The sequence below is a fragment of the Ranitomeya variabilis genome, chromosome 1, assembly GCF_051348905.1.
Source record: "Ranitomeya variabilis isolate aRanVar5 chromosome 1, aRanVar5.hap1, whole genome shotgun sequence".
Taxonomy (NCBI): Eukaryota; Metazoa; Chordata; class Amphibia; order Anura; family Dendrobatidae; genus Ranitomeya; species Ranitomeya variabilis.
Window position 1 is genome coordinate 10,077,936 of NC_135232.1, and position 27,476 is coordinate 10,105,411.

At 48.1% G+C, this 27,476-nt stretch overlaps 1 protein-coding gene across 1 annotated transcript; it reads right to left on the minus strand.

The window, feature by feature from the left end:
• Positions 1-26,820, minus strand: LOC143793574 (uncharacterized). Its single transcript, XM_077280647.1, has 4 exons — positions 26,746-26,820; positions 26,544-26,641; positions 26,304-26,421; positions 1-1,451 (listed from the first exon to the last, which is right to left on the minus strand). Exons 3-4 carry the CDS (start codon positions 26,368-26,370, stop codon positions 484-486), a joined length of 1,035 nt encoding a protein of 344 aa, XP_077136762.1. The 5' UTR covers positions 26,371-26,421; positions 26,544-26,641; positions 26,746-26,820; the 3' UTR covers positions 1-483.
• Between the last annotated feature and the right edge of the window lie 656 nt (positions 26,821-27,476).

Consider the following 27,476-nt stretch of genomic DNA (forward strand, 5'->3'; position numbering starts at 1 on the left):
CCACTATGCCTTTTTTAATTTTTTTTTCCTAATATTTTTCTTTTCAAAATGTGTTTTGGATTCGATTTGCCCATTAAATAAGATTTGGAACCAAATAGATTCCGCAAAAATTTAAAGTGATCCAACGGCTTCAACTGCCCTGAAAATACATGTACAACACTCTAAGGTCTTCTCTTCAGTATGAATTCTCTGATGTGTAATAAGACTCCCTTTATATGTGAAGGACTTCCCACATTCCGAGCATGAAAATGGCTTTTACCCTGTGTGAATTTTCTCATGTCTAACAAAATTGGATTTAAATGTAAAGTGATTCCCACATACTGAACATGAATATGGCTTTTCTCCTGTGTGAATTTTCTCATGTCTAACAAAATTGAATTTATTTGTAAAGCATTTCCCACATACTGAACATGAATATGGCTTCTCCTCTGTATTAATTATCTGATGTCTACTAAGAATATTATCTGTGAAGGACTTCCCACATTAAGAACATGAATACGGCTTCTCTCCTGTGTGCATTCTCTGATGTGAAATAAGATTACATTTATATGAAAAGCATTTCCCACATTCTGAACATGAATACGGCTTCTCTCCTGTGTGCATTCTCTGATGTGAAATAAGATTACCTTTATATGAAAAGCATTTCCCACATTCTGAACATGAATATGGCTTCTCTCCTGTATGAATTCTCTGATGTCTAATAAGACTATTTTTATCTGTGAAGGACTTCCCACATTCAGAACATGAATATGGCTTCTCTCCTGTGTGAATTCTTAGATGTGTTACAAGAATTTCTTTTTGTCTAAAACATGTCCCACATTCTGAACATGAATATGGCTTCTCTCCTGTATGAATTCTCTGATGTCTAATAAGATTATTTTTCTCTGTGAAGGACTTCCCACATTCAGAACATGAATATGGCTTTTCTCCTGTGTGAATTTTCTGATGTGTAATAAGACTCCCTTTATTTTTAAAGCATTTTCCACATTCTGAACATGAATATGGCTTCTCTCCTGTATGAATTATCTGATGTCTACTAAGAATATTTTTATCTGTGAAGGACTTCCCACATTCTGAACACGAAAATGGCTTTTCTCCTGTGTGAATTCTCTCATGTGTAACAGATCTTGATTTACTTGTAAAGCATTTCCCACACTCTGAACAGGGGTATAGCTTCTCTCTTTTGTACTTTCTTTGTGTTAAAAAATCTGAGATTTTAGTAAGTTGCTTGTCACACTGAAATCTTGGAACCATTTTGTCACCTGGAACTGTGGTAACAATACGAGATTGCTCAGATGAGGATTTCTCATGATTAGGAGGATTATACGAAAGTGAAGTGCTGTGAAGTCCAGGAGGTCTACGAAGATTAATGAGGTTTTCTCCATTAGAGTGCTTCCTGATATCTTCTTTTTTACAATTTAGTAATAAACTGTTATTATCCCAAGATTTTCCTATAAAGATGAAAGATAAATTGGATGTGTTTTTTTTAACAACACAAAAGAGATTTCTACATTTATTTCATAGAGCTCTCAATGAAGACCCCCGTCAATGAAAGTACCGGTAATAAGGAAGACAACTACATGCCATAACATTAACACAATGACGGGTAAAGTGAAGAACACTTATAAACTGGAGACATTGGCACAAGTCAGGGGTGGCAGAGATTAGACTGCAAATAAACAGATCTTAAAGTGACCCCGCCATCAGGATTTACCCCCTTAATGTACCACCAGTGCCATTTCTCTCTCTCAAGTTTCCTATCATGCCCTTAGTGTAGAAAAGTGTCCATGCAATTAAAAATTGAGTTTTAATATTTAATACTGTATGTAAATGAGATTAACTAGTCACAAAGGTGGCCCTACATCCAGAAGTCGAACTCCAGCTACCGTAATCATGTCCTCAGTATCCCGAAGGGTACGATAGGAAACCTTAGAAGACTGCAAAAGCATTGCAGGGACATGAAGAGGTTAATCCTAATTACAGGCACACTTTAAAGAGGACCTGTCAACTGTTAGAAAACAAAAAAATTGAGATCAATACCTTGTAAAAATCCCTGATCTCTGCTGGTTCATGTGCTCTTGTCTGCTCCACGCTGTGTCACACCATTGCAGAGATATTCATATTTGTTCCTCCTGGAGCGCACTATGTGAAATCTCTGCATTCTTCAGTCATCTCTGGTGACCTGCGCTTTCTCCAGCCTGCCCAGATGCTGACAATGACAGCTTGGCAGCCTCAGACTGCGAGATCAGATGCTGAGCTGTGATTAGCAGCATCTGGGAGGGGTGAAAATGAATTGCCACATACAGATTATACATTTTTTTGCACTGGTGTGCCACACGGCCAATCCCTGATTGAAGGCTGGTTTGGTATTGGAAGGCTCATTTGGTATTATTGCACCTGTGCAGTTGCCATTTTACTTGAGTCCGCTGCACCCTGTTAGTGCATTTGTATTGAGGTCTAGTTAGGCAGGTAAGCATCTCTGCCTGTTTTTGGCTTTTCTTGAATATTGGAGGATTTTTTCCTTTTTGTGGTTTTTATGAAAGCGAATGTCCCCAGAGAAGACTCTGAAGAAAGCCCAACTAGACTGCAGAGTAGAGATTTCACATGATGCGCTCCAGAAGAAACAAATCTGAATATCTCTTAAACAGAGTATAATAAAATCTGATTAAGTTCTGTATAACATATGATATCAATGAAAAATACCGTTACCATGTAAAATGCCTCACTTATGGCTTATAACACTATATAATCACTGATGGCTTATAACACGATATATCACTTATGGCTTATAACACTATATAATCACTGATGGCTAATAACACTATATAATCACTGATGGCTTATAACACTATATATCACTGATGGCTTATAACTAGTGTTGAGCGATACCTTCCGATATCCAGAAGTATCAGTATCGGATTGGATCGGCCGATATTCAAAAAATATCGGATATCGCCGATACCGATACCCGATACCAATGCAAGTCAATGGGACAAAAATATCGGAATTAAAATAAACCCTTTCTGTCCTTGTAGGTTCATTCTACATGAAGGAAAACAACTAAGAATAATGTAGGATGTATTGGGGGAGGTGGCGGAGACATTAAAGGAATAGAGGTTTAGCCCAATCAAATAGAATAGCAGGAATTTTAATTTTTTTTAAGACGCTCCGAGTTACAAAGATATTGACTATGTTACCGTATATACTCGAGTATAAGCCGACCTGAGTATAAGCCGACCCCCCTAATTTTGCAACAAAAAACTGGGAAAACTTAATGACTCGAGTATAAGCCTAGGGTGGAAAATACAGCAGCTACCGGTAAATGTCAAAAATAAAAATAGATACCAATAAAAGTAAAATTAATTGAGACATCAGTAGGTTAAGTGTTTTTGAATATCCATATTGAATCAGGAGCCCCATATAATGCTCCATACAGTTTATGATGGCCCCATAGATGCCCCATATAATGCTCCATGCAGTTCTTTATGGCCCCATAGATGCCCCATATAATGCTCCATGTAGTTATGGCCCCATAAGTGCCCCATATAATGCTCCATGCAGTTATGGCCCCATAGATGTCCCATATAATGCTCCATGCAGTTCTTTATGGCCCCATAAGTGCCCCATATAATGCTCCATGCAGTTATGGCCCCATAGATGCTGCATATAATGCTCTATGCAGTTATAGCCCCATAGATGCCCCATATAATGCTCCATGTAGTTCTTTATGGCCCCATAGATGCCCCATATAATGCTCCACTGTTATGATCTGGTGGTTTAGGAGCAACATGGGACGTGCTCTGGAGGAGGTGGTACCTTTACTGACCACAGACCCAGAACTTAACACAACACTAGAAGTAGCCGTGGAATGTTCCTGTCACTCCCTAGACACCTCGTCACAGCCGGAGGACTAAATACCCCTAAGGATAGAATCAGGAAAGCTATCTTGCCTCAGAGAAAATCCCCAAAGGATAGGCAGCCCCCCACAAATATTGACTGTGAGTGGAGAGGGAAATGACATACACAGAATAAAACCAGGATATAGTAAAGGAGGCCAATCTAGCTAGATAGAAAGAACAGAACAGGATACTGTGCGGTCAGTATTAAAATACTAGAAAAATCCACCACAGAGTTTACAAAAATCTCCACCACCTGACTAAGGGTACCGTCACACATTGAAATTTTCATCGCTGCGGCGGCACGATTCGTGACGTCGCAGCGTCGTATAATCATCGCTCCAGCGTCGTAGACTGCGGTCACACGTTGCAATCACGGCGCTGGAGCGATGCCGAAGTCCCCGGGTAACCAGGGTAAACATCGGGTAACTAAGCGCAGGGCCGCGCTTGGTAACCCGATGTTTACCCTGGTTACCAGCGTAAACGTAAAAAAACAAACCGTACATACTCACCCGTCGGTGTCCTTCAGGTCCCTTGCCGTCTGCTTCCTGCTCTGAGTGCAGCCGTACAGTGAGAGCAGAGCGCAGCACCGCTGCGCTCTGCTCTCACTTTCCGGCCGGCACTCAGAGCAGGAAGCAGACGGCAAGGGACCTGAAGGACACCGACGGGTGAGTATGTACGGTTTGTTTTTTTACGTTTACGCTGGTAACCAGGGTAAACATCGGGTTACTAAGCGCGGCCCTGCGCTTAGTTACCCGATGTTTACCCTGGTTACAAGCGAAGACATCGCTGGATCGCTGTCACACACAACGATCCAGCGATGTCAGCGGGTGATCAAGCGACAAAAGAAAGTTCCAAACGATCTGCTACGACGTACGATTCTCAGCAGGGTGTCTGATCGCAGTAGCGTGTCAGACACAGCGATATCGTAACGATATCGCTAGAACGTCACGAATCGTAACGTCGTAGCGATGGAAACTTCAATGTGTGACGGTACCCTAAAGGTGTGGAGGATAAATCTGCTTCTCCAGAGCTTCCAGCTAAATGAATAAATCCATACTGACAAGCTGGACTAGAAAAAACATAACATGTACTGAACTATTAAGTCCACAACATATGGACTACAAAGAACCAAACCAGGACTTATCTTTGATGATCTGGTCAGAATAGCAGAGAAATCCAAGCAGAGATGTGAATCAAACCAGGAACATTGACAACTGGCACAAACTGAAGGATAGAGCCAGGCTAAATAGCTGAACCCAAATAGACAATCAGTGGAAGCAGCTGCTGACTGCTAAATCCAAGGAGCAGCCGTACCACTTATAACCACCGGAGGGAGCCCAGGAACAGAACTCACAACAGTGCCACTTACAGCCACCGGAGGGAGCCCAAGAGCGGAATTCACAACACTCCATGCAGTTATGGCCCCATAGATGCCCCATATAATGCTCCATGCAGTTATGGCCCCATAGATGCCCCATATAATGCTCCATGCGGTTATGGCCCCATAGATGCCCCATATAATGCTCCATGCAGTTATGTCCCCATAGATGCCCCATATAATGCTCCATGGAGTTATGGCCCCATAGATGCCCCATATAACGCTCCATGCAGTTCTTTATGTCCCCACAGAAGCCCCATATAATGCTCCATGCAGTTATGGCCCCATAGATGCCCCATATAATGCTCCATGCAGTTATGGCCCCATAGATGCTCCATATAATGCTCCATTCAGTTATGTCCCCATAGATGCCCCATATAATGCTCCATGCAGTTCTTTATGGCCCCATAGATGCCGCATATAATGCTCCATGCAGTTATGTCCCCACAGATGCCCCATATAATGCTCCATGGAGTTATGGCCCCATAGATGCCCCATATAACGCTCCATGCAGTTCTTTATGGCCCATAGATGTCCCATATAATGCTCCATGCAGTTATGTCCCCACAGATGCCCCATATAATGCTCCATGCAGTTCTTTATGGCCCCATAGATGCCGCATATAATGCTCCATGCAGTTATGTCCCCACAGATGCCCCATATAATGCTCCATGGAGTTATGGCCCCATAGATGCCCCATATAACGCTCCATGCAGTTCTTTATGGCCCCATAGATGTCCCATATAATGCTCCATGCAGTTCTTTATGGCCCCATAGATGTCCCATATAATGCTCCATGCAGTTATGTCCCCATAGATGCCCCATATAATGCTCCATGCAGTTATGGCCCCATAGATGTCCCATATAATGCTCCATGCAGTTATGGCCCCATAGATGCCCCATATAATGCTCCATGCAGTTATGTCCCCACAGATGCCCCATATAATGCTCCATGCAGTTATGTCCCCATAGATGTCCCATATAATGCTCCATGCAGTTATGGCCCCATAGATGCTCCATATAATGCTCCATGCAGTTATGTCCCCATAGATGTCCCATATAATGCTCCATGCAGTTATGTCCCCATAGATGTCCCATATAATGCTCCATGCAGTTATGGCCCCATAGATGCTCCATATAATGCTCCATGCAGTTATGGCCCCATAGATCCGGCGGAAAAAAACGGATCCTGCAAATGTGCTCGCAGGATGCGTTTTTTTATCCATAGACTTGTACTAGCGATGGATCGCGACGGATGGCCACACGTCGCGTCCGTCGTGCAACGGATCCGTCCTGTTTTGGTGGAAGGGCGGCACGAAAAAACGTTCAAGTGAACGTTGTTTTTGTCCGTCATGTCCGCCATTTTCTACTGCGCATGCGCGGACAAAACTCCGCCCCCTCCTCCCCGGACTTCAGAATGGGCAGCGGATGTGTTGAAAAACTGCATCCGCTGCCCACGTCGTGCACAAACTTCACAACGTGCGTCGGTACGTCGGCCCGACGCACGTCGTGCACAAACTTCACAACGTGCGTCGGTATGTCGGCCCGACGCATAGCGACGGATCTGTACCGACGCAAGTATGAAAGAGGCCTTAATGAGCGTTGAATTTTTTTTAAAAAAGGAAAAAAACGGCGTGGGCTCCCACGCAATTTTCTGCGCCAGAGGGGGAAAGCCGATGGCCAGGGTCCAATATTTGTAGCCTGCTATGAATATCAGCCCACAGCTGTCTGCATAGCCTTTACTGGCTATTAAAATAGGGGGACCCCCCCAAAAAATGACGTGGGGTCCCCCTATATTTTATAGCCAGAAAGGCTACGCAGACAGCTGTGGGCTGATATTCATAGCCTAGATAGGGGCCATGGATATTGCCCCCCCCCCTGCTACAAATACCAGTCCGCAGCCGCCCCGGAAATGGCACATTAATAATGCATGGCTATATGATGCAGTCAATACACAGGCCGAACTTCCCTCTGTCCAGTTTCCCTGGGTGACCGCACACCGGTAACAAGTCTCTGTACTCACTCAGCGCACTGCACTCTTTATCCTCTGGAGTGCAGCCGGGTACACATAAGACAGCCCAAGACGCAGGGTGTTAGTCTCTCTGGTTCCTTTAGCCTCTGTGTTGCTCCACACAGACAGAGCTCTGCAGACAACTGCCCTGTCTGCTTCCAAGAACACACTGACACACCTCCCCCACTACTACAGGGCTTTTTAATCAGTCACTGCTTCACTATTCTAATTACAGCCATACCTGTGTCTGTAGTACGCCCTCATGGCCTCACTACGCTTCCATGCACATTCTGCAGAGCAGAGCACATACAGCGCCCCCTAGCTGTACCAGGGGTCACTGCCTCACATATCCTCCCCCCCGTTCATACCTGTGGGGTTGAACATTTGTTACCCCGTAAGGGCGAAAGACAGGGCATCGGTATGCCCCCCTGACATGCCCGCTCACTACATTAAGAAACCAAAGTAGGGACCGGAACCATCAATCAACGCACGCATCCCTCCCCTTTGCGTTTCTCCTTCATATTTCATTACGGGACCACCCACCCTGATCTCCATTGCAGAAGCCAAACCCTCTTTTCTGATTAACCGCAGATTTGGGCCAGTTTTGGGTGGTCTTTACTTTGTTTACTTCAGGGTCACTAACCCCACGGGTCATCCTGTCACCTAAGTATCTGCTTTCGGGCCCCTGGTATTGTTTCCTCTGTACCCTTACCCGTGCCTCAGAGACTATATCACGCTGAAATGCCACAGACCGCGCTGGCAACTCTGAGCATATATCTGTACTATGCCGCACCCGAACCGGAGCCTCCCGACACTGCTGTCTAGCGAGCGCTCTATCTAATTTAACCTGACCCACGGCCCCATCCTTGACCGGTGCTAGAGGGTTCCTAGTGCGCACGTCCCCAGTTGCCTCTGTGATCATACACTCTCGGCTCTTCTCATACCTGCGTCTTTTATATCTGCATCTCCGAAAGGGACCCTGGATCTGAGCTGTCCCAACCTTACCAGGGAACACCTCCAGCTCAGGGTTCAATGGGGTCCCCACAACCTCTACTGCCACAACCTCTAGAGGGAGCCTATCGGGATTACACTCTAATCCTAAATTGGCGACCCCTGTGGCATACCTCTCAGGATCTTCGGGTTCTACTCCCGAAACAACATCTTTAGCTTCTCCTGCCGCTACCTCTAGGGGGAGCCTATCGGGATTACACTCTGTCCCTAGGTTGGCGACCCCTATGGCAGGTATTTCAACATCTTTGGGTTCTGCACCCGGTATAACTTTTTCCATGAGAGGGTTTACCCTGGTCTCCCACAGGGACCAAAACCGGGGAAAATCTCTTCCCAACACAGCCCCATAGGGAAGGGTCTTTGCCACTCCCACCACATGTCTAATGTCTCCACATGGTGTAGAAACATTGACCTCCGCGGTCGGGTACTCCCGGATTTCCCCATGGATACCCATCACCTCCACTTTCTGTCCGTTGGTGTTATCCCCAGCAACAAGGGAACGATGGACCAGAGTCACTTTACTCCCCGTGTCCAGGAGAGCCTCTGTTCGGCACCCATTCACTAGTACCTGGCACAATTCTGGTTCGCCGCCAGCTGTGCCCGTAGTGGTGATACAGACAGGCTGGGACACATAGACTCCTGACCAGTGTTCCCACAGTCCATGGGCTTAGATGTTACCGAACAGTTACTAGCCCCATGCCCGGGCTCTGGTGCAACGTCCTGAGTGGACTTATACCGCTCAATCAATTCTATCAGCAGTTCCAGGTGGCCTAGGTCCCTCAGCCCGACCCAAAGCTGCATGTCGGCCGGCAGAGCCCTCACCATCCGATCAGCCACGATTCTCTCCATCATCTCATAGGGAGAACAGAACTCAGGCTGGAGCCACTCCTCCACCAATTGCAACAAGTCACTTGCTTGAGACCTGGCAGACCGAGTCTCTACATAGGACCACTGGTACACCCAATGATCGCCCCTTACCTTACCTTTGGGGTCTCTTCAGGACTCTGCTGTTCACCCCTCACATTAGGGGTCTCCACTTTATATCGTTGAAGCTCTGCTAGCTCCCTCTGCAGTGTCTCCTGCTGCCGTTGCTGCTGCTGCAACATCTCTTGCTGGGAATGTTGAAACTGCAGCGTCTCTTGTTGAAGCCTTTGCTGACTGAGCACAACCTGCTCCAAAAGTTCCTCCATTTTTCCAGCAGACTTGCACAACAATCTGCAGCACTCTCTGGGGGTATGCCTTAGTTCACTGGCCTCATATTCTTTCCACCATATGTGATGCAGTGGTAGTGCAGCGCCCCAGAGTCCTGGTCGTTGCAGTACTGTGGCTCCGCCGCTAAGGGGGGCTATGGTACGTCTGATGGCACTGAAGGAGTTCATCTGACCAGGTATCACATACACCAATACATTTCACAGTCGGGCCTCCAGGGGGAGCTAAGGGTGCTATTTATTAGGCCACTCCTCACCACTGTGGGAAAACTGGGGGTCAGGCAGGAAGTTAGTGGAGAAAGCTGACTGGGTTGGACCGAGGCAACATCCTACTGAGGCGCACAACCGGCGGCCGGAACGCCGAGGAAGTATTTATATATCTAGCTCCAAGCAATACTTCAAACCACGGCAGGACAGTCAGTCTCAGGCGGGCTGTCTCACATACATCACCTATGAAGACATGGGGGGCGCACTAGGAGAGGGGCGACTCTAGGGTCCCGGAAGAGCTCCGAGCCTACTCGTCATACGGGTGCCGTCCTAACCAGAACATCAGGGAGGGACGGAGGAGAAGAACATCATCCGAACGAGTTGTGAGGGAACATCAGAAACAGACACAACAGTTGTGGGGTACTATCCCGTAAGCACAGCAGGGGAGGACCACAACACATAGCGCTAGCAGGAAGGCACAGATTTCCACCTGCAAAGAGAACTCTGGAGGTGCCATTGGACCGGCCGGACTTGCGCAGCCTGGTGAACCGTATTCCGGACTGAGGACCCAGAGACCTTCAGTAAAGAGGTAAAGAGACTGCAACCTGGTGTCCTCGTTATTTACTGCGACCGGGACTACACCGCACCACTACCACCATCCGCATCTATTCTTCAACTGTGCGCCCCTCGGCAGGGTCACGGACCGGGGACTAGCCACCGTGACAACCCCGGAGCAGAGACTCAGAGGCCCGGTACCGGGTACCCCTCGGCCCTGCGGCAGTGGGGGCGCTACAAACTTGGCGTCATGAACAGGATCTACTTAAGCCTGAAGAATCAGGTCATGTGTGCCTTGGAACTGTGATTTATTGTGCTTGGACTGTACTTTATTGCAAGGACTGTGCTGCGCCATTTACCGCCAAAATCCGCCGCCATTACAGCGCTGAGGAGAGCGCAGGAGAAGAAGAGGGGCGTGGAGTAGGCGTGGACAAGCTGGAGAGCGCGAACGACAATGGCTGCCCAGTCTAAATATTTCTGCACCGTGAGGACGTGTCCGTCAGCAGCAGAGATCCGCCTCCTGATCCTCAATGGAGGGCGGAGACCGAGAAAACGACACCGCCCACGAAGGAGAGAGCGGGAAAGAGACCAGGAAGCGACCCACGTGGAGGACGCCATGGCCAGCAGCTCTGAACCTGAAAGTGGGGTTGAAGTGGAAGTCTCCCCCAACTACCCGGACGAGCGCAGCAGCCAGTTCTTCGTGGACAGCACCGAACTCCTGCAGGTCGAGATGGAGAGCTTGCTCGACCAGCTCCTTCAGCTGAATGTGAAGGCCCAGGCTCCGCACCAGGCGGCGCCGGGCAGCAGCCTTCCAGCATCGGATCTTATACTGCTGCGGAGGTCCTCGCTGACACCGCCAGAGGAACCCGTCGCGGAGGAAGAGCCTGCATCGGCTGGTGAGTCCGCCGACCCTGTTCCGCCGGCCGAGGGCTTGCTAGTAGGCCCCGTTGCGGCACCCCCTCTCCCTGGGACCCATAGACTTCAGCGCCTGTTGCCATGGGAGGATCCCACGGGCATGGAACACCGCTTAGAAGCCCCGCTTCGACCCACTGCTCTGCTGTGTGAAGTCCGCGCAGAGCGCACAGTGTGCCGCTGGGTGAACCCAGGATCTGACCTTATGGAGTTCCCCGGGGTGAAGACCCAAGAGGGGGAGATGGTACAGGCCCTAAGCTGGGAGGAATACTGGGTTCAGCTCGAGCAGCAGTGGGGGAAGCAACGGGAAGAATACCAGGCCGGGCTAGAGGCCCACCATCAAAAAGACTTGGCGGTCAAGGACCGGGCCCGCAAGGACTCCACCGCTCAGCAGGCCCCGCGCAGGCAGGGCACCGTCATTGACTTTAAGCTCCGTGGAGGCTGGGGCTTTATAAAAGAACCGGGTCTATATGCCGAAGTTTTTGTTAACCGGCGGGATGTGGAGTCGCATCTTAGAGAGGGCCACCCAGGCCGGGATCTTTATCCAGGGGATGATGTCATTTACACCCGGCACCTTGGAGAGAAGGGGTGGTTTGCTCTGAACGTCCACAAGAGGCGCAGCCCCGTGACCCCCTTGCCTAGGGTGTCAGAAAGGCTGTCCCCCGTGGCCAAGGTGCCCCCTTGTGGCCGGCCCACGATTACCACTGAGACCACCGTGGTCACCCCAACAGGCACAATTGTGAAGACCATGACTTGCCGCATTATGACCTCCACCGCTGTCGTGGCCACGCAGGCACCTCCTCAGGTAACCAGCGTGTCTACTGCCCAAGAACTGAAGACTGTGGGTACGCAGACCCCCAGATGGGACAACAGACCCCCTTATGCAGTACCGGGCGGCTCGCAATACCCAAAGGGGTTGCCTCCGCCGGTGCTGCCTCCTGAGTGGTTTGAGTAAGTAAGATCTTAAAACTCTGAAAATGTACATAGTTCTTCTAACTGTTTGTTTCCTGTTATGTTGCTGCTAAACCGTTCCAGGGTTAACGCTTAAAGGGATCCCTTTGTTGACCCGGGATCCCTATTGTTTCTGTTGCTTGGTTTTGTTTTTCTACCTTTTCGTTCCATTATCAAGAACTGCTGGAATCATGAACAGTGCATGATACGAACTACTTGTAAATAGTTTGCACCTTCTTAAAGGTGCTCCCTACTGGTTTTACTTAAAGAAGGACTCTTTGCGAAGATACCGCACCGGAGCCTTTGCTGAGTACGGACTGGTAGCTTGAGAAGATGTGCTACCTCATAGAGACTTGATCCCCTCTTAAAGGGGATGTTCACTTGTTGCACTTAAAGAATGGTATTGCTTTAAGACAGATAGATGGCAATAATGTCTTGACAAAAAGAAAATGATGATGATGCTTACATGTAAAAGTTATATGTATCCAACTAGTTGATTGTAAGAAATGTTCAATAATGTTAATGGAAGGATGAGGATAGGAAGTGAACCCGTAGGGGTTAGTGGCGAGTCCTCTTAGGAGCCATATAGAGATGGCTCAGTGATCTCAAACTGAAAGAAAAACATGTTCTATACTGTGTATAGTAGTGGAAGGACAGAAGGCTCGGGCTGAAAGGAGCGGTCCTGTGATAGAAAGTAGAGGCAGTAGGTCTGGAGCCGTTAGGACAGGCGGTCCTGCAGATGTAAAGTAGGAGAATGTAGCACAGTTGCTCAAGCCTTATAATGTGTTATAAGAAGGTCTTTAGTGGATTTAGAGTGTACATCCTTAAAGGCAATGTTGAATTAATGTCTTAAAAATTTTGCACTAAGTAGAATACCCGGTTGGGTAAAAGAAAGTTATTTATAGCATGTTGCTATAATATTTAACCATGTTTGTAACGTTTAAGTGTCCTCACCTCCCATAAAGGGAAGCTCTGTTCAAATATGCTTACTGTTATTGCACTCACAAAAATTGTATGTCTTTTTGCTAACCTGTATTGTTGTTTTCTTCCCAGTCCCGGAGTATTGGATTTAACCGGGGGGGAGTGCAGCGCCCCAGAGTCCTGGTCGTTGCAGTACTGTGGCTCCGCCGCTAAGGGGGGCTATGGTACGTCTGATGGCACTGAAGGAGTTCATCTGACCAGGTATCACATACACCAATACATTTCACAGTCGGGCCTCCAGGGGGAGCTAAGGGTGCTATTTATTAGGCCACTCCTCACCACTGTGGGAAAACTGGGGGTCAGGCAGGAAGTTAGTGGAGAAAGCTGACTGGGTTGGACCCGGCAACACCTTGTGGCAGAGGGTGTTGTGGGGGAAGATTCGGTAGGGTCCCTGTCAGGTTTGGGACCCTGACAGAGGCCTGGCGACAGGAAAGAACGTCACGGGACCGTGCCTGCTCAGTATAGCGGCGGTGCCCTAAGAAAGGATTAGAAGCGAGATAGATTGTGCTGAGTGAGAAACGAGATCAAAGCAAGAGGAGAAATACCAGTAGGAGTCGTGCTGTAAGACCGAGGCAACATCCTACTGAGGCGCACAACCGGCGGCCGGAACGCCGAGGAAGTATTTATATATCTAGCTCCAAGCAATACTTCAAACCAACGGCAGGACAGTCAGTCTCAGGCGGGCTGTCTCACATACATCACCTATGAAGACATGGGGGGCGCACTAGGAGAGGGGCGACTCTAGGGTCCCGGAAGAGCTCTCTCTGGTTCCTTTAGGCTGCTTTCACACATCAGGTTTTCTGTTTCAGGCAAATTCCGCCTCTTCCGCCAAAAACCGGAATTGGAAACCGGAGAAACCGGATCTGGCTTTTCCCCCATTGAATAGTATTGGCGCCGGATGGTGCCAGATGGCCCAGCGTTCCTTCCGGTGTGATGGCGGATCCGGCGTACATTAGATTCCAGCGTATGGAAAAAACGTCTACTGTAACGTTTTTGTCTGCGGTGAAAAAGCCGGAAAGGCCGCATCCGGCCTTTCCCGCTTTTCGCCACAATGCATGTCTATGGACGCCGGATTGCGCCTGATCCGTAAAAAGGCGGATCCGGCGGCCGGATCCGGCTTTTTAAACTGAGCATGCTCAAATAACTATGGGCCAGCCCCCAGGACTATATATAAAGCAGTGCCATTGAGACCTTCATTCATTTCCAGCCTGCAAAAGAGCCGACACCCTGCCACACCCTGCCAAGACAGAAGGAGCCAGAGAGCCTGCCACAGAGCCAGAAACCTGCCTGCCACAGAGCCAGAAACCTGCCAGAGAGCCTGCCTGCCACAGAGCCAAATCTCCTGCCTGCCAGAGCGCCAGAGAGCCTGCCTGCCACAGAGCCAGAAACCTGCCAGAGAGCCTGCCTGCCACAGAGCCAGAGAGCCTGCCTGCCACAGAGCCAGAGAGCCTGCCTGCCACAGAGCCAGAGAGCCTGCCTGCCACAGAGCCAGAGAGCCTGCCTGCCACAGAGCCAGAGAGCCTGCCTGCCACAGAGCCAGAGAGCCTGCCTGCCACAGAGCCAGAAACCTGCCACACAGCCAAGCCGTACCTGAGCAGCAGCCATGTCTTCTTCTGGGAGCCCTCCTCCTCCGCGTCGGCGACGCACAGAGGTAAATATGAACATAATCTAGCTATCTTGCTCCATCGTTGTCGAGCGTGTCAGTGTGAGTGTGTGTGTGTGAGTGTGTGTGAGAGTGTGTGTGAGAGTGTGTGTGAGTGTGTGTGTGTGTGAGTGTGTGTGTGAGTGTGTGTGTGTGTGAGTGTGTGTGTGTGAGTGTGTGAGTGTGTGTGAGTGTGTGTGTGAGAGTGTGTGTGAGTGTGTGTGTGTGAGTGTGTGTGTGAGTGTGTGTGTGTGTGTGAGTGTGTGTGTGTGAGTGTGTCTGAGAGTGTGTGAGTGTGTGTGTGTGTGTGAGTGTGAGTGTGTGTGTGAGAGTGTGTGTGGGTGTGTGAGTGTGTGTGTGTGAGTGTGTGTGTGTGAGTGTGTGTGAGAGTGTGTGTGAGAGTGTGTGTGAGTGTGTGTGTGTGTGAGTGTGTGTGTGAGTGTGTGTGTGTGAGTGTGTGTGTGTGTGTGAGTGTGTCTGAGAGTGTGTGAGTGTGAGTGTGTGTGAGTGTGTGTGTGTGAGTGTGTGTGTGAGTGTGTGTGTGAGAGTGTGTGTGGGTGTGTGAGTGTGTGTGTGTGTGAGTGTGTGTGTGTGAGTGTGTCTGAGAGTGTGTGAGTGTGTGTGTGTGTGTGTGTGTGTGTGTGTGTGTGTGTGAGTGTGTGTGTGAGTGTGTGTGTGAGTGTGCATCTAATGTATTTTGTAATCTTTCATCTTTGTAGGAAGCTGCTGAAGCTGCTTCCCCAGTTGAAGAGGTGCTCCCCGAAGAAGAGGGAAGGGGTGGAGAAACACATGGAGAGGGCTCACAATTGGTATATATCTGTCATGTATTGTGGAACCACACCCTACACAACACACAACACATAACACAAGATACTTCGAACACAACACATAGAAACTGATACATTCTAAGCTCACACAACACATACAAAACTTATTATAGATAACACATGTCACACAACACATAGAAAGGCTACCAACAAGCACATAATTTTTTTTATTTTTCTTCTAGAGTTCGGAATCTGGTGCTCAAGCAAGAGGTTCTTCCACTGGCTCTCAGGGTCGTCGGCGTAACACTCGTGGCGGCCGTCATCGTGTAGGTTTTTTCTTTTTTTCCTTGGAGGTTAGCAATGTTTCAAATTTTGTGTTAATTTGTTTTCCCCTTTTCCAACAGGTTTCACAGCGTAATCCGGATTCTGACGGTGAGGAGGTCGGCCTTGATATTGACCTCCTCATCGATCTTGTCAGAGACAGGGAGCCGCTGTGGAACATGGCTGACCGCCGCCATGCTGATCTCTCAGTGACCCGTCGACTCTGGGAGCAAATCTGCCGAGAACTGATAGCAAGGTGGGAGGACCTTGATGTCCAGGCCCAGATTCAAGAACGTAAGTATCCTCATTTCAGTTTTGGTGATGCAATCTAAAATGCTGTTTCTAACAAAGTTGTGTTTCTCCTTTCTTAACAGGTGAGCGGATTGTGAAAAGGTGGCGGTCGATCAGGGATCGCTTTAAGAAGGAGTTCAACAAAGAGATGCGGGCCCCGAGTGGATCTGGAGGACGCAGGAGCACATACAAATATGCAAGGGCCCTGTCGTTCCTCAGGTCAACGATGGTCACCTGAAGGTAAATATTACCCACCACATGCACTAATGTTTTACATGTCTAAACCTCTTTTGCTCTTTCAGCCAGGGCCATGCAATGACAGTATATTAATTTTTTGTTTTTCTCTTTTCTTCCACAGAACCGTCGGGAGCACTCGGGAGCCTGCAGCACAGTTGAACCCTTCTGGGGCGATCCATCAGGAGGCCGCCACCGAGGGACACTTTGACAGTGAGAACCCCTCTGCACCTTCCCCCTCTGCATCTTCCCACTCTGCACCTTCCCACACTTCTGATCCCTCTGTCCCATCCACGAGCGCTGGAGCATCCTGGCCGGTTCCATTGCATGTATCTGCTGGTGAGGATATAGCGTTTCCTGTACCCCACCCCTCTGCTGCAGCCACCTCTAGTACACCTGTAGCATCGGGGTGCCTTCGGCAGAGGGGTCAGGTACAGAGTTATGCGCCCGAGTTCTTACACCTGAACGCATCATTCCAGAACTGTTTGAAAGTTTTGTCCGAGCAAATGGCTGCAGGTTTTAATTTTATAAATAAAAGTATTCTCAAGATGCATACACTTCTGGTAACGATGCGTTCAGAGGCAAGACAGTCACCGAACAATACTTTTTTCCAGTCGGTACTTGAGCAAATGGAGGCGCTATCTACTTCTCAGCAGATGCAAGTAATGGAATCCTGCCAGTCCACTCTAGCGCTCATAGCCTCAAGAGGAGATACTCTTGCCACCCATGCTTCAACTGCCCCCCCTTCCTCCACTGTCCATCACTACAGCCACTACCATCCTCCTGACCCGTACCGCCAACCAGACCGAGACCCATCCCACCAACATCACCATCACCCACATCGTGCCCGTGCCCCGTCCCAAACTCCACAACACTTCCAGCGTTCCCGTGCCCCTTCCCACCAGTCACAATACCAGCCTCCTGCCCGTGCCCCTCCCACCAGTCGCACTACCAACCTCACGCCCGTGCCCCTTCCCACCAGCCACACTACCAGCCTCCCACCCGTGCCCCTTCCCACCCATATGATGATCCCGACCCTTACAACTTCCCATCTACTTCATCATCTCCTCCTCTCCCTGCCCACATCCAACAGCCTCTATCACCCTCTTCCCAACCCTCTTCTCCAACCATCATTCCTTCTGCCTCCCAATCCTCCCTAAACATAACCTACACCCCTCCATCCTACCAAATTCCTAACCTCAATCCCACTTTCTTGTCCACCCGCTCAATTGCTTTTTCCACTCCTTCACCACTACCTATTGATCCTTTCCCACCACCAACACATTCCTCTCTGCACACTCCCACTGTCGAAGTGTCCCTATCCGACAGCCCCTCCAACAGTATCTCCACCCCGACGTACGAAAACCTTTAGTGTATATATGCTGCATTATTTATTCAGTTTACAAAAAATTTTTGTTGATTAAGAAAATTTTTAATAAAAAGTTTTTGTTTACAACTATCTTGTATTTATTCGTTTGTGTCAAATAACAATTTTGTTACACAGGGTTTATTGTTAAAAGGTAAAATACTTTGGGTACAACCCAAACAGATGCAGATCTTGGTTAAAAGGTAAAACCAAACAGGTACACAACATGGTTAAAAGGTAAAACCAAATAGGTACACAACATGGGTAAAGGTAACAGTTATTACTAGGTTACATACAAAGTGTTTAAACTCTCTCATCCTGCCAGTGTATTCTTCCTTCGGGTGAAATAAAATATTCTGCAAAGTGATCACGTATTCTGGAAACAGTGGCAGAACTTCTGTACGTTTGGTTGCTGTAATCCGTCAAGGTGGTTTCGGCAGAGTGGTCCTCAATGGAAAGCTGTTCCTTGGATATAACATAATTGTGTAGGACAACAGACGCTTTCACCACCTCATCCACAGTGTCTGTCTTCAAGTTAATGGATGTCAGGAGAACTCTCCATTTGGCGGTTAGGATCCCAAATGCACACTCCACCATTCTCCGTGCACGTGTGAGTTGGTAGTTGAAAATTCTTTTAGTATTGTTTAATCCACGGCTGGAGTAAGGTTTCAAAAGATGCTTGGAAAGCTGAAAAGCTTCATCCCCAACACAAACAAATGGCATTGGTGGCTCTGAGGTTTGAGGCAGTGGTCTTGGGGGGGAAAATTGAAAGGTTTGTCCATATAAATGCCGCCCCATAGAAGACAGTTTGAAAACTTGCTAATCATTAGAACGGCCATACGCCCCAATGTCCACCGCTACAAATTTGTAATCCGCATCAGCGATGGCCATCAGCGCGATGGAAAAGTACTTCTTATAGTTGAAAAACTGAGATCCAGAACCAGCCGGTTTCACGATACGGATGTGTTTCCCGTCCACCGCACCCAAGCAATTGGGAAACTGACACACTTCCAGGAATCTGTCAGCTACTTCCAACCATGTCTGCATTGTGGGATGTGGAATGTATTCTTCATGCAGAGAGTCCCATAGTGCACGGCAAGTGTGCCTCACTATTCCAGATATGGTCGAAATTCCCAGTCTGAACTGAAAATGTAGTGAAGACAGGGATTCACCAGTTGCTAGGAATCTGTGAACAAAAGCAAGGTAGAAATTACTGCAAATTCAAAATATCAACGAAAGTGCCCTACAAGAGTAGATCCCAAAAAAATGCTTACCGAAGAGTGACCATCAGACGCTCAGCCGGGGTAATGGAGAATCTGCAGTAGGTATCACTCCTTCTTATCAGATGTTCAACCCGCTCCACCAATACATCAAAGTTCTCAGCTTTCATCCGCACGTAGCTGAAAAACTTGTCAGGGTCACCTCGTAGCTCCATATACAAAGTGGAAAAGACTCCCCGGGTCATTCTCTGTGCCGTGATGGGGTGGATCCACAAACGGCGTCGGTGCAGACGCATGATGCGCTGTCTCTCTCGCTCCTTCTCAATAACAATTGCTTTCAATCGATTCGCCTCCACGATGAAATCCACGTTGTTCTGCAGAATCTTCGCAATAATGCCGTCCATCTTGCTCTGTACCTTGCTCCTCTCCAAACTGTTACAGATGCGCTTTGAACACTGTATATATAGTTTTCAGCAGGCCAATCACCTTTTCAGCCTTTCAGGGGGAGTTTTTTCATGCCGGATCCGTAAAAAATGGATAGAAAACCGGACGAAACGGATGGTAACCGGATTGGACGGATCCGGTTTCTCGCTGGATCCGGAGACCTGATCCGGCTAAAAAACGGATCCGTTTCATCCGGTTTTTCCAAAATAAGCCGGATCTGGCATGCGGCGAAAAACCTGATGTGTGAAAGCAGCCTTAGCCTCTGTGTTGCTCCACACAGACAGAGCTCTGCAGACAACTGCCCTGTCTGTTTCCAAGAACACACTGACACCCCTCCCCCACTACTACAGGGCTTTTTAATCAGTCACTGCTTCACTATTCTAATTACAGCCACATCTGTGTCTGTAGTACGCCCTCATGGCCTCACTACGCTTCCATGCACATTCTGCAGAGCACATACAGCGCCCCCTAGCTGTACCAGGGGTCACTGCCTCACAGTATGTAGCATGTATGTAGCATGTAGAATGTTTGTAGCATGTATGTAGCATGTATGTAGTATGTATGTAGTATGTATGTATGTAGTAGTTTGGTTTTTTTTTACATTTAACACATTAGCCGGATGATGGGACTAATATTGTCCTGTCATTGGCTAATGTGTCAATCACTGTCACTGTAGCAGGCATAGCCCGATGGGACTTGTAGTCCCATCAGACGATGCCTGCACACACGCAGAGAGCCCCAGCACACACGCACAGAGCCCCGACATGCCGCACAGAGCCCCGGCAGCCCGCACAGAGCACCGGCACGCCGCACAGAGCCCTGCACAGAGACCCGGCAGCCCGCACAGAGCCCCGCACAGAGCCCCGGCAGCCTCCACAGAGCCCCAGCACGCCACACAGAGCCCCGGCAGCCCGCACAGAGCCCAGGCAGCCCGCACAGAGCCCCAGCACGCCACACAGAGCCCAGGCAGCCCGCACAGAGCCCTGGCACGCCGCACAGAGCCCCACACAGAGCCCCGACAGCCCGCACAGAGCCCCGGCAGCTCGCACAGAGCCCCGGCACGCTGCACAGAGCCCTGGCAGCCTGCACAGAGCCCCGGCACGCCACACAGAGCCCCGCACAGAGCCCCAGCAGGCTGCACAGAGCCCCGGCAGGCAGCACAGAGCCCCAGTAGCCCGCACAGACCCAACCCGCACACAAAGACACGCACAGTGTCCGCCCACGCACCTCCCCCACACTCTCCCCCCCTCTGGAACAGGATGTAGAAGCACAGAAAGGGCTTATTTACATTCCGATATTTGTGTCCCATTGACTTGCATTGGCATCGGGTATCGGTATCGGCGATATCCGATATTTTTTGGATATAGGTCGATCCAATCCGATACCGATACTTCTGGATATCGGACGGTATCGCTCAACACTACTGGTCAGGCCATTCACTCCCCAAATCTGCTTAACTTTTCCCCAAACCTTATGAATTAATTGATAGTGTAATATTGAGATCCCAATTTTAGAAAACGCCCCCTTCTAAACTCTGACTCAACGGCGATGTCTTCATTAAGTACCTCAAACTGCTAGGCGATTGGCCCCTCCCCATTTCCTCCCCCCAACTTCCAAGATGCTGGCACTGTGCTGATAAAAAATATAACCAGGGATTAGGGAGCACTAGGCCACCCTCCGTCTTCGGCCTCTGCAATATTTCCTGTTTGAACCTTGAACACCTTCCTCCCCATATTAGTTCACCAAACAGCGATTTAATCCTACGAAACCTACACTGCGGGATCCAAATAGGAGAATTATGTAACACATATAGCAACTGGGGCATCACAATCTTCTTCAAGAGATTCACCCTTCCAACTACCGAAAGATGTAGATTATTCCACGCTGAAATATTGGAACGTATTTTTGGCAATAACGGGCTTAAATTAAGTTCCTCAAAACTCGACAGAGGAAGGGCAATGTGTATCCCCAAATACTTAAATTTTGAAACCACTTTCAATTTTGTAGAGATTTCCACCTCTCCAATACCTTCATTATCCTCATCTATCGCCAAAACGCATGATTTGTCCCAATTGATTGTGAATCCTGAAAATTTCCCGTATTCCTCAATTAAAGCCACCACATTTTTCAAATTCACCCCTGAGTCCTCCAAGAAAAGCAAAATATCATCGGCATATAATGCCACTTTCTTCTCCTTCATCCCATAAACAAATCCCTTTATCTCTCGCGCTCCCATAATTTTAGCAGCCAAGGGTTCCACAGCCAAAGCAAAAAGCAGTGGAGACAATGGACACCCCTGCCTCGTACCTCTATACAGTGAAAAGCTATCTGATAATTTATCATTTACTCTGATTTTTGCTGTTGGAGCGGACACCACTACTGTGTTATGTTGACAAAAGTTCTTCCCTTCTTTTGAGGTCTATGCGGTCAGACTCTACATCCCCTTCTCCATGCAAGTGGCGGTGGTGTATCGTCCTCCCGGCCCCTCTCATCAGTTCCTGGATCACTTGGCCACCTGGCTTCCACACTTTCCAGTGACACCCCCACCCTCATCATGGGTGATTTCAACATCCCCATTGAGTTTCCCCTCTCCCCATCTGCTTCTCAACTTTTATCTCTAACCTCCTCTTTCGGCCTCTCACAGCATACTAACTCTCCAACGCATGAAGACGGAAACTCCCTTGACTTGGGTCTTCTCCCGGCTTGGCTCAGTGGACGATTTCACAAACTCCCCTCTCCCGTATCAAGAACTGCCATCCCGCCCAGGTCACCCCCACTTTCCACACTTATAGAAACATACAGGCCATTAACACCCAGAAACTTGTGAAGAACTTGCAGACCTCATTGGCCCCTATCACCTCCATCTCATGTCCTGATTCTGCACTGAAGCATTACAATGAAACCCTGCAAAGTGCCCTAGATGAAACTGCCCCTACTATACATAGAACAACTCGGCACAGGCGGCGACAACCGTGGCACACACTGCAAACACGCTTCCTACAGTGGTGCTCCAGGTGCGCCGAACGTCTGTGGAGAAAATCTAATCTACCCGAAGATTTCATCCATTATAAGTTGATGCTTAAAACATACAACTTTGCACTTCACCTCTCCAAACAAACACATTTTAACACCCTCATCACCTCACTGTCCAATAACCCTAAACTTCTCTTTGACACTTTTCTGTTGTGAATTCCGTTCTTGGGCTCCCTCCTGTGGTTGTGAATGGTACTTTTGTGAGTTCTGCCCTTGGGCTCCCTCTGGTGGTTTCGAGTGGAATTGCTGCTCCTTGAGTTTTGCTGTAGCAGCTGCTTTCACTGATCGTCTCTCCTGGCTTTGCTATTTAACCTGGCTTTGGTCTTTAGTTCATGCCAGCTGTCAATGTTTTCTGGGTTGGATTCAGATCTCTCCTTGGATTTCTCCTATGGCCTGTCCATTTCAGCAAAAGATAAGTCTTTGCTAGTTCTTTGGTTGTCCATTTGCTGTGGACTTATTGTTCAGCCCATGTTATGTTTCTTTTTGTCCAGCTTGTCATCATGATATATTCAGGCTAGCTGGAAGCTCTGGGGAAGCAGATTTGCCCTCCACACCGTGAGTCGGTGTGGAGATCATTTTTGTAAACTCTGCGTGGATTTTTAGTTTTTAATACTGACCGCACAGTGACCTTTCCTATTCTGTCTATTTAGATTAGTATTGGCCTCCTTTGCTAAATTCTGTTTTCATTTCTGTGTATGTCATTTCCCTCTCCACTCACAGTCAATATTTGTGGGGGGCTATCTTTCCTTTGGGGGTTTTCTCTGAGGCAAGATAGCTTTCTGTTTCCATCTTTAGGGGTAGTTAGTTCTTAGGCTGTGACGAGGTGTCTAGGGAGAGTCAGGAACATCCCACGGCTATTACTAGTGTTGGTGTTAGGATTAGGATCTGCGGTCAGTAAAGATACCACCTCCTCAGAGCTTGTCCTATGTTGCTCTTTAACCACCAGGTCATATCAGTGTTGCTCCTTAACCACCAGGTCATAACACTTTTCATTCCCTACTCAACCCAAGAGTGCAGGCCCCAACCACAGATCTCTGCGCTGACGATCTGGCCAATTACTTCAAAGAAAAAAATGACCACATCTGACAGGGAATTATCTCCCAATCCCTTCATACCATGCACTGTCCTCCCTCCCCCACTGCATCCAGTTCACTCTCTGACTTTGAACCAGTTACAGAAGAAGAAGTAATCAGGCTCCTTGCATCTTCTCGCCCGACTACTTGTACCAGTGACCCCATTCCGTCACATCTCCTCCAGTCCCTTACCACTGCTGTCACCTCTCATTTAACAAAAATATTCAACCTCTCTCTCTTCCAGTATCTTTCCCTCCTCATTTAAGCATGCCATCATACATCCATTACTTAAAAAACCATCCCTCGACCAAAACTGTGTCGCTAATTATAGACCTGTCTCTAATCTTCCCTTCATCTATAAACTCCTCGAACGCCTGGTCCACTCCCGTCTTACCCGCTATCTCTCAGATAACTCTCTTCTCCACCCTCTTCAATCTGGTTTCCGCTCTTTACACTCTACTGAAACTGCCCTCACTAAAGTCTCTAATGACCTACTAACAGCTAAATCTAATGGTCACTACTCCATGCTAATTCTCTTGGATCTCTCCGCAGCATTCGACACTGTGGATAATCAGCTCCTCCTCACTATGCTCTGCTCCATTGGCCTCAAGGACACCGTTCTCTCTTGGTTCTCCTCCTATCTCTCTGACCAATCCTTCACTGTATGTTTTGCTGGTTCCTCCTCCTCTTACCTTCCCCTTACTGTTGGGGTTCCTCAAGGATCAGTCCTAGGCCCCCTCCTCTTCTCTTTGTATACTGCCCCTATTGGACAATCAATCAGTAGATTTGGGTTCCAGTACCATCTCTATGCTGATGACACCCAATTATACACCTCTTCTCCTGCTTTCACGCCGACCTTCTTAGATAACACCAGTGATTGTCTTACCGCTGTCTCTAACATCATGTCCTCCCTCTATCTGAAACTGAACCTGTCAAAAACTGAACTCCTCGTGTTCTCTCCCTCTACTAACCTACCTTTGCCTGACACTGCCATCTCCGTGTGCGGTTCCACCATTACTCCAAAGCAACATGCCCGCTGCCTTGGGGTCATACTTGATTCCGAGCTTTCATTCACCCCCACATTCGATCACTGGCTCGCTCTTCTTATCTGCATCTCAAAAACATTTTTAGAATTTGCCCTTTTCTTACTTTCGACTCTGCAAAAACTCTTACTGTTTCACTTATTCATTCTTGTCTGGACTATTGTAACTCTCTCCTAAACGGCCTCCCTCTTATCAAACTCTCCCTGCTCCAATCTGTCCTGAATGCTGCTGCCAGGATCATATTCCTCACCAACCGTTACACCGATGCCTCTACCTTGTGCCAGTCATTACACTGGTTACCCATCCACTCCAGAATCCAGTACAAAACTACTACCCTCATCCACAAAGCACTCCATGGCTCAGCACCACCCTACATCTCCTCCCTGGTCTCGGTCTACCACCCTACCCGTGCTCTCCGTTCTGCTAATGACCTCAGGTTAGCATCCTCAATAATCAGAACCTCCCACTCCCATCTCTAAGACTTTTCACATGCTGCGCCAATTCTTTGGAATGCACTACCCAGGTTAACACAATTAATTCCCAATCCCCACAGTTTTAAGCGTGCCCTAAAAAAGCATTTGTTCAGACTGGCCTACCGCCTCAATGCATTAACCTAACTATCCCTGTGTGGCCTATTCATATAAGTTAAACCAAAATCAGGTTCCTCGCGTCATGTTCTCATACACTTTATGCAGTTAATAGCCCTCTGTGTCTGTACTGCTATAAACTTAGGCTGTTAAGTGGTTTATGCAGTTTTACATGAACACTCGATTCTTTCACTATGGCTGGTCTGAACAACGAAAGCAATTGTTACCATCCACCTCTCGTGTCTCCCTTTTTCCTCATAGTTTGTAAGCTTGGGAGCAGGGCCCTCATTCCTCCTGGTATCTGTTTTGAACTGTGATTTTTGTTATGCTGTAATGTCTATTGTCTGTACAAATCCCCTCTATATTTTGTAAAGCGCTGCGGAATATGTTGGCGCTATATAAATAAAATTATTATTATTATTATTATTATTATTATTAATACATGAGATCTGAAATGCATTATTGCTAAATAGAATGTACTTACAAAAATGAAGGTTCTTAGCGCATAAATTTGCTAATTCATGTGTGCCCATTAACCAAGGCAAGGTGACCTCCCTCTGATGGATCCTATCCTAATATTTATCCAACATCCCTCTCCCGGGCTACAAGCCTACATTTTAAATGGGCAGGTAGGAACCAACACTAACTAAAAACACCCTTGGGCTGATGGAGGCGATTTCTGTCTGTGCACTCCAGATGCAGAGGGACCAGAACGCCAGCCTCAGTGTTGGAGACAAACACAGGTGACAGGTAGGACGACTCTACATGTGTCATCACTCATCAGCACCAGGCAGAGGCTGCTACATCACCGAGATGGGGAGATTCATAACCTGGAACACAAGCACAGTCATTTATATGGCAGCACGGGACTTGTGGAGGAAAAATATGGATTGAAAGAATGGAAGGAATGATCACAAAGGAAAACTAAGTTTGTGCTTTATAATTCAGTAAGAAGAGGTGTGAAGGCGGCCCCGTTATTCATCGGTGCACCGCCAGACTCTACAGGAGCAGCCGCGCCATCACCGGGCTCTTCTGTTGCGGATAACGCTTCACTGTATCGGAGACTCCACACACCACTGTCATTATTACATACTGGTCATCATCATCACGTGCTGGTTATCATTATCATCATCATCATTATGACCACCACCCCACTGGTCATTCTTATATACCTGTGGAAGCATCTACAGGAATCTCCTCCTTCCCGTCACTCACACACGGCTGATCCCCCCTCATCATCGCTTCTTCTTCTGTCTCATCCTCCACTTTATTCTTAGTCGGATCTTCCTCCTGATATATCAGATGGAACAATCAGCACAATACAAGAAACCACCAAAATCTGTGACATCTATGACCTCGATCAGAAATGTCCCCCCATATACAGATCCGGTACAGGGCTCAGCACCGTCTACCTGATGGTCCTCTGGGATGTTGTGATTCTCCTGTGGACAGTCCTGGGGACACAGAGGACGGGGACATATCTCTGGTGGATTTCTCCTCCTGGATCCATCTGTAGGAAACACACAGTGATGGAATAGATTGTGTCGTGATGATGAGATGATGGGAGTAGTAGTAGGTGACCACAGAACAGACATGACAGTCTCCCCTGCTCACCCTGCTGACCGGCCCATATTGCGATCGCCTCTTGAGCTCCATGTATATGTGCAATCTTAATGTCAATCAGATCTTCACCCTAAAAAGAAAAATGTAAGAGAAATGTAAGATGAGCTCAGGTCCCATCACTTCATGGTCAGATGTTGTGGGGGCTTCAGTGTCATCTACCTGATGATCCTCCGGGATGTTGTGATTCTCCTCCGGACAGTCCTGGGGATACAGAGGACGGGGACATCTCTCTGGTGGATTTCTCCTCCTGGATCCATCTGTGTAGACACACAGACTGAATACATGACCTGCCATATATCTGTCTATATATGAGACACGTCTCTCAGAACTGGTAATTCTAGGTTTATGTATCAGTTACTAAATTACATTGTTGTGGTCCTCACCACCGGTACCGAGGTCCCAGCATATTGTGAGCCTCAAGTATGAATTGATAATCAGCGAGGCCAAAGCCTAATGCTCTCTGCTCAGCACTCGGAGGATGAAGACCCTGAAGAGAGGGACAGAGAAGACCCTCGTCAGTCAGATGGAGGAGCCGTACTAAGAAACACAACTTCTCCTAGTTTCCTCTCCACCAGGGAAGGAACCACAGAGGAGCTGGAGAAAGCTCCACATTTCTATCCAGCGGTTTCTTCTTTCCTAATTTGGCATTATGGAGATTGGGGGAAGGACGGTTACCATTTACCAGTGATTGTTTTCTGAGAGATCATGATGTCACCATGAGG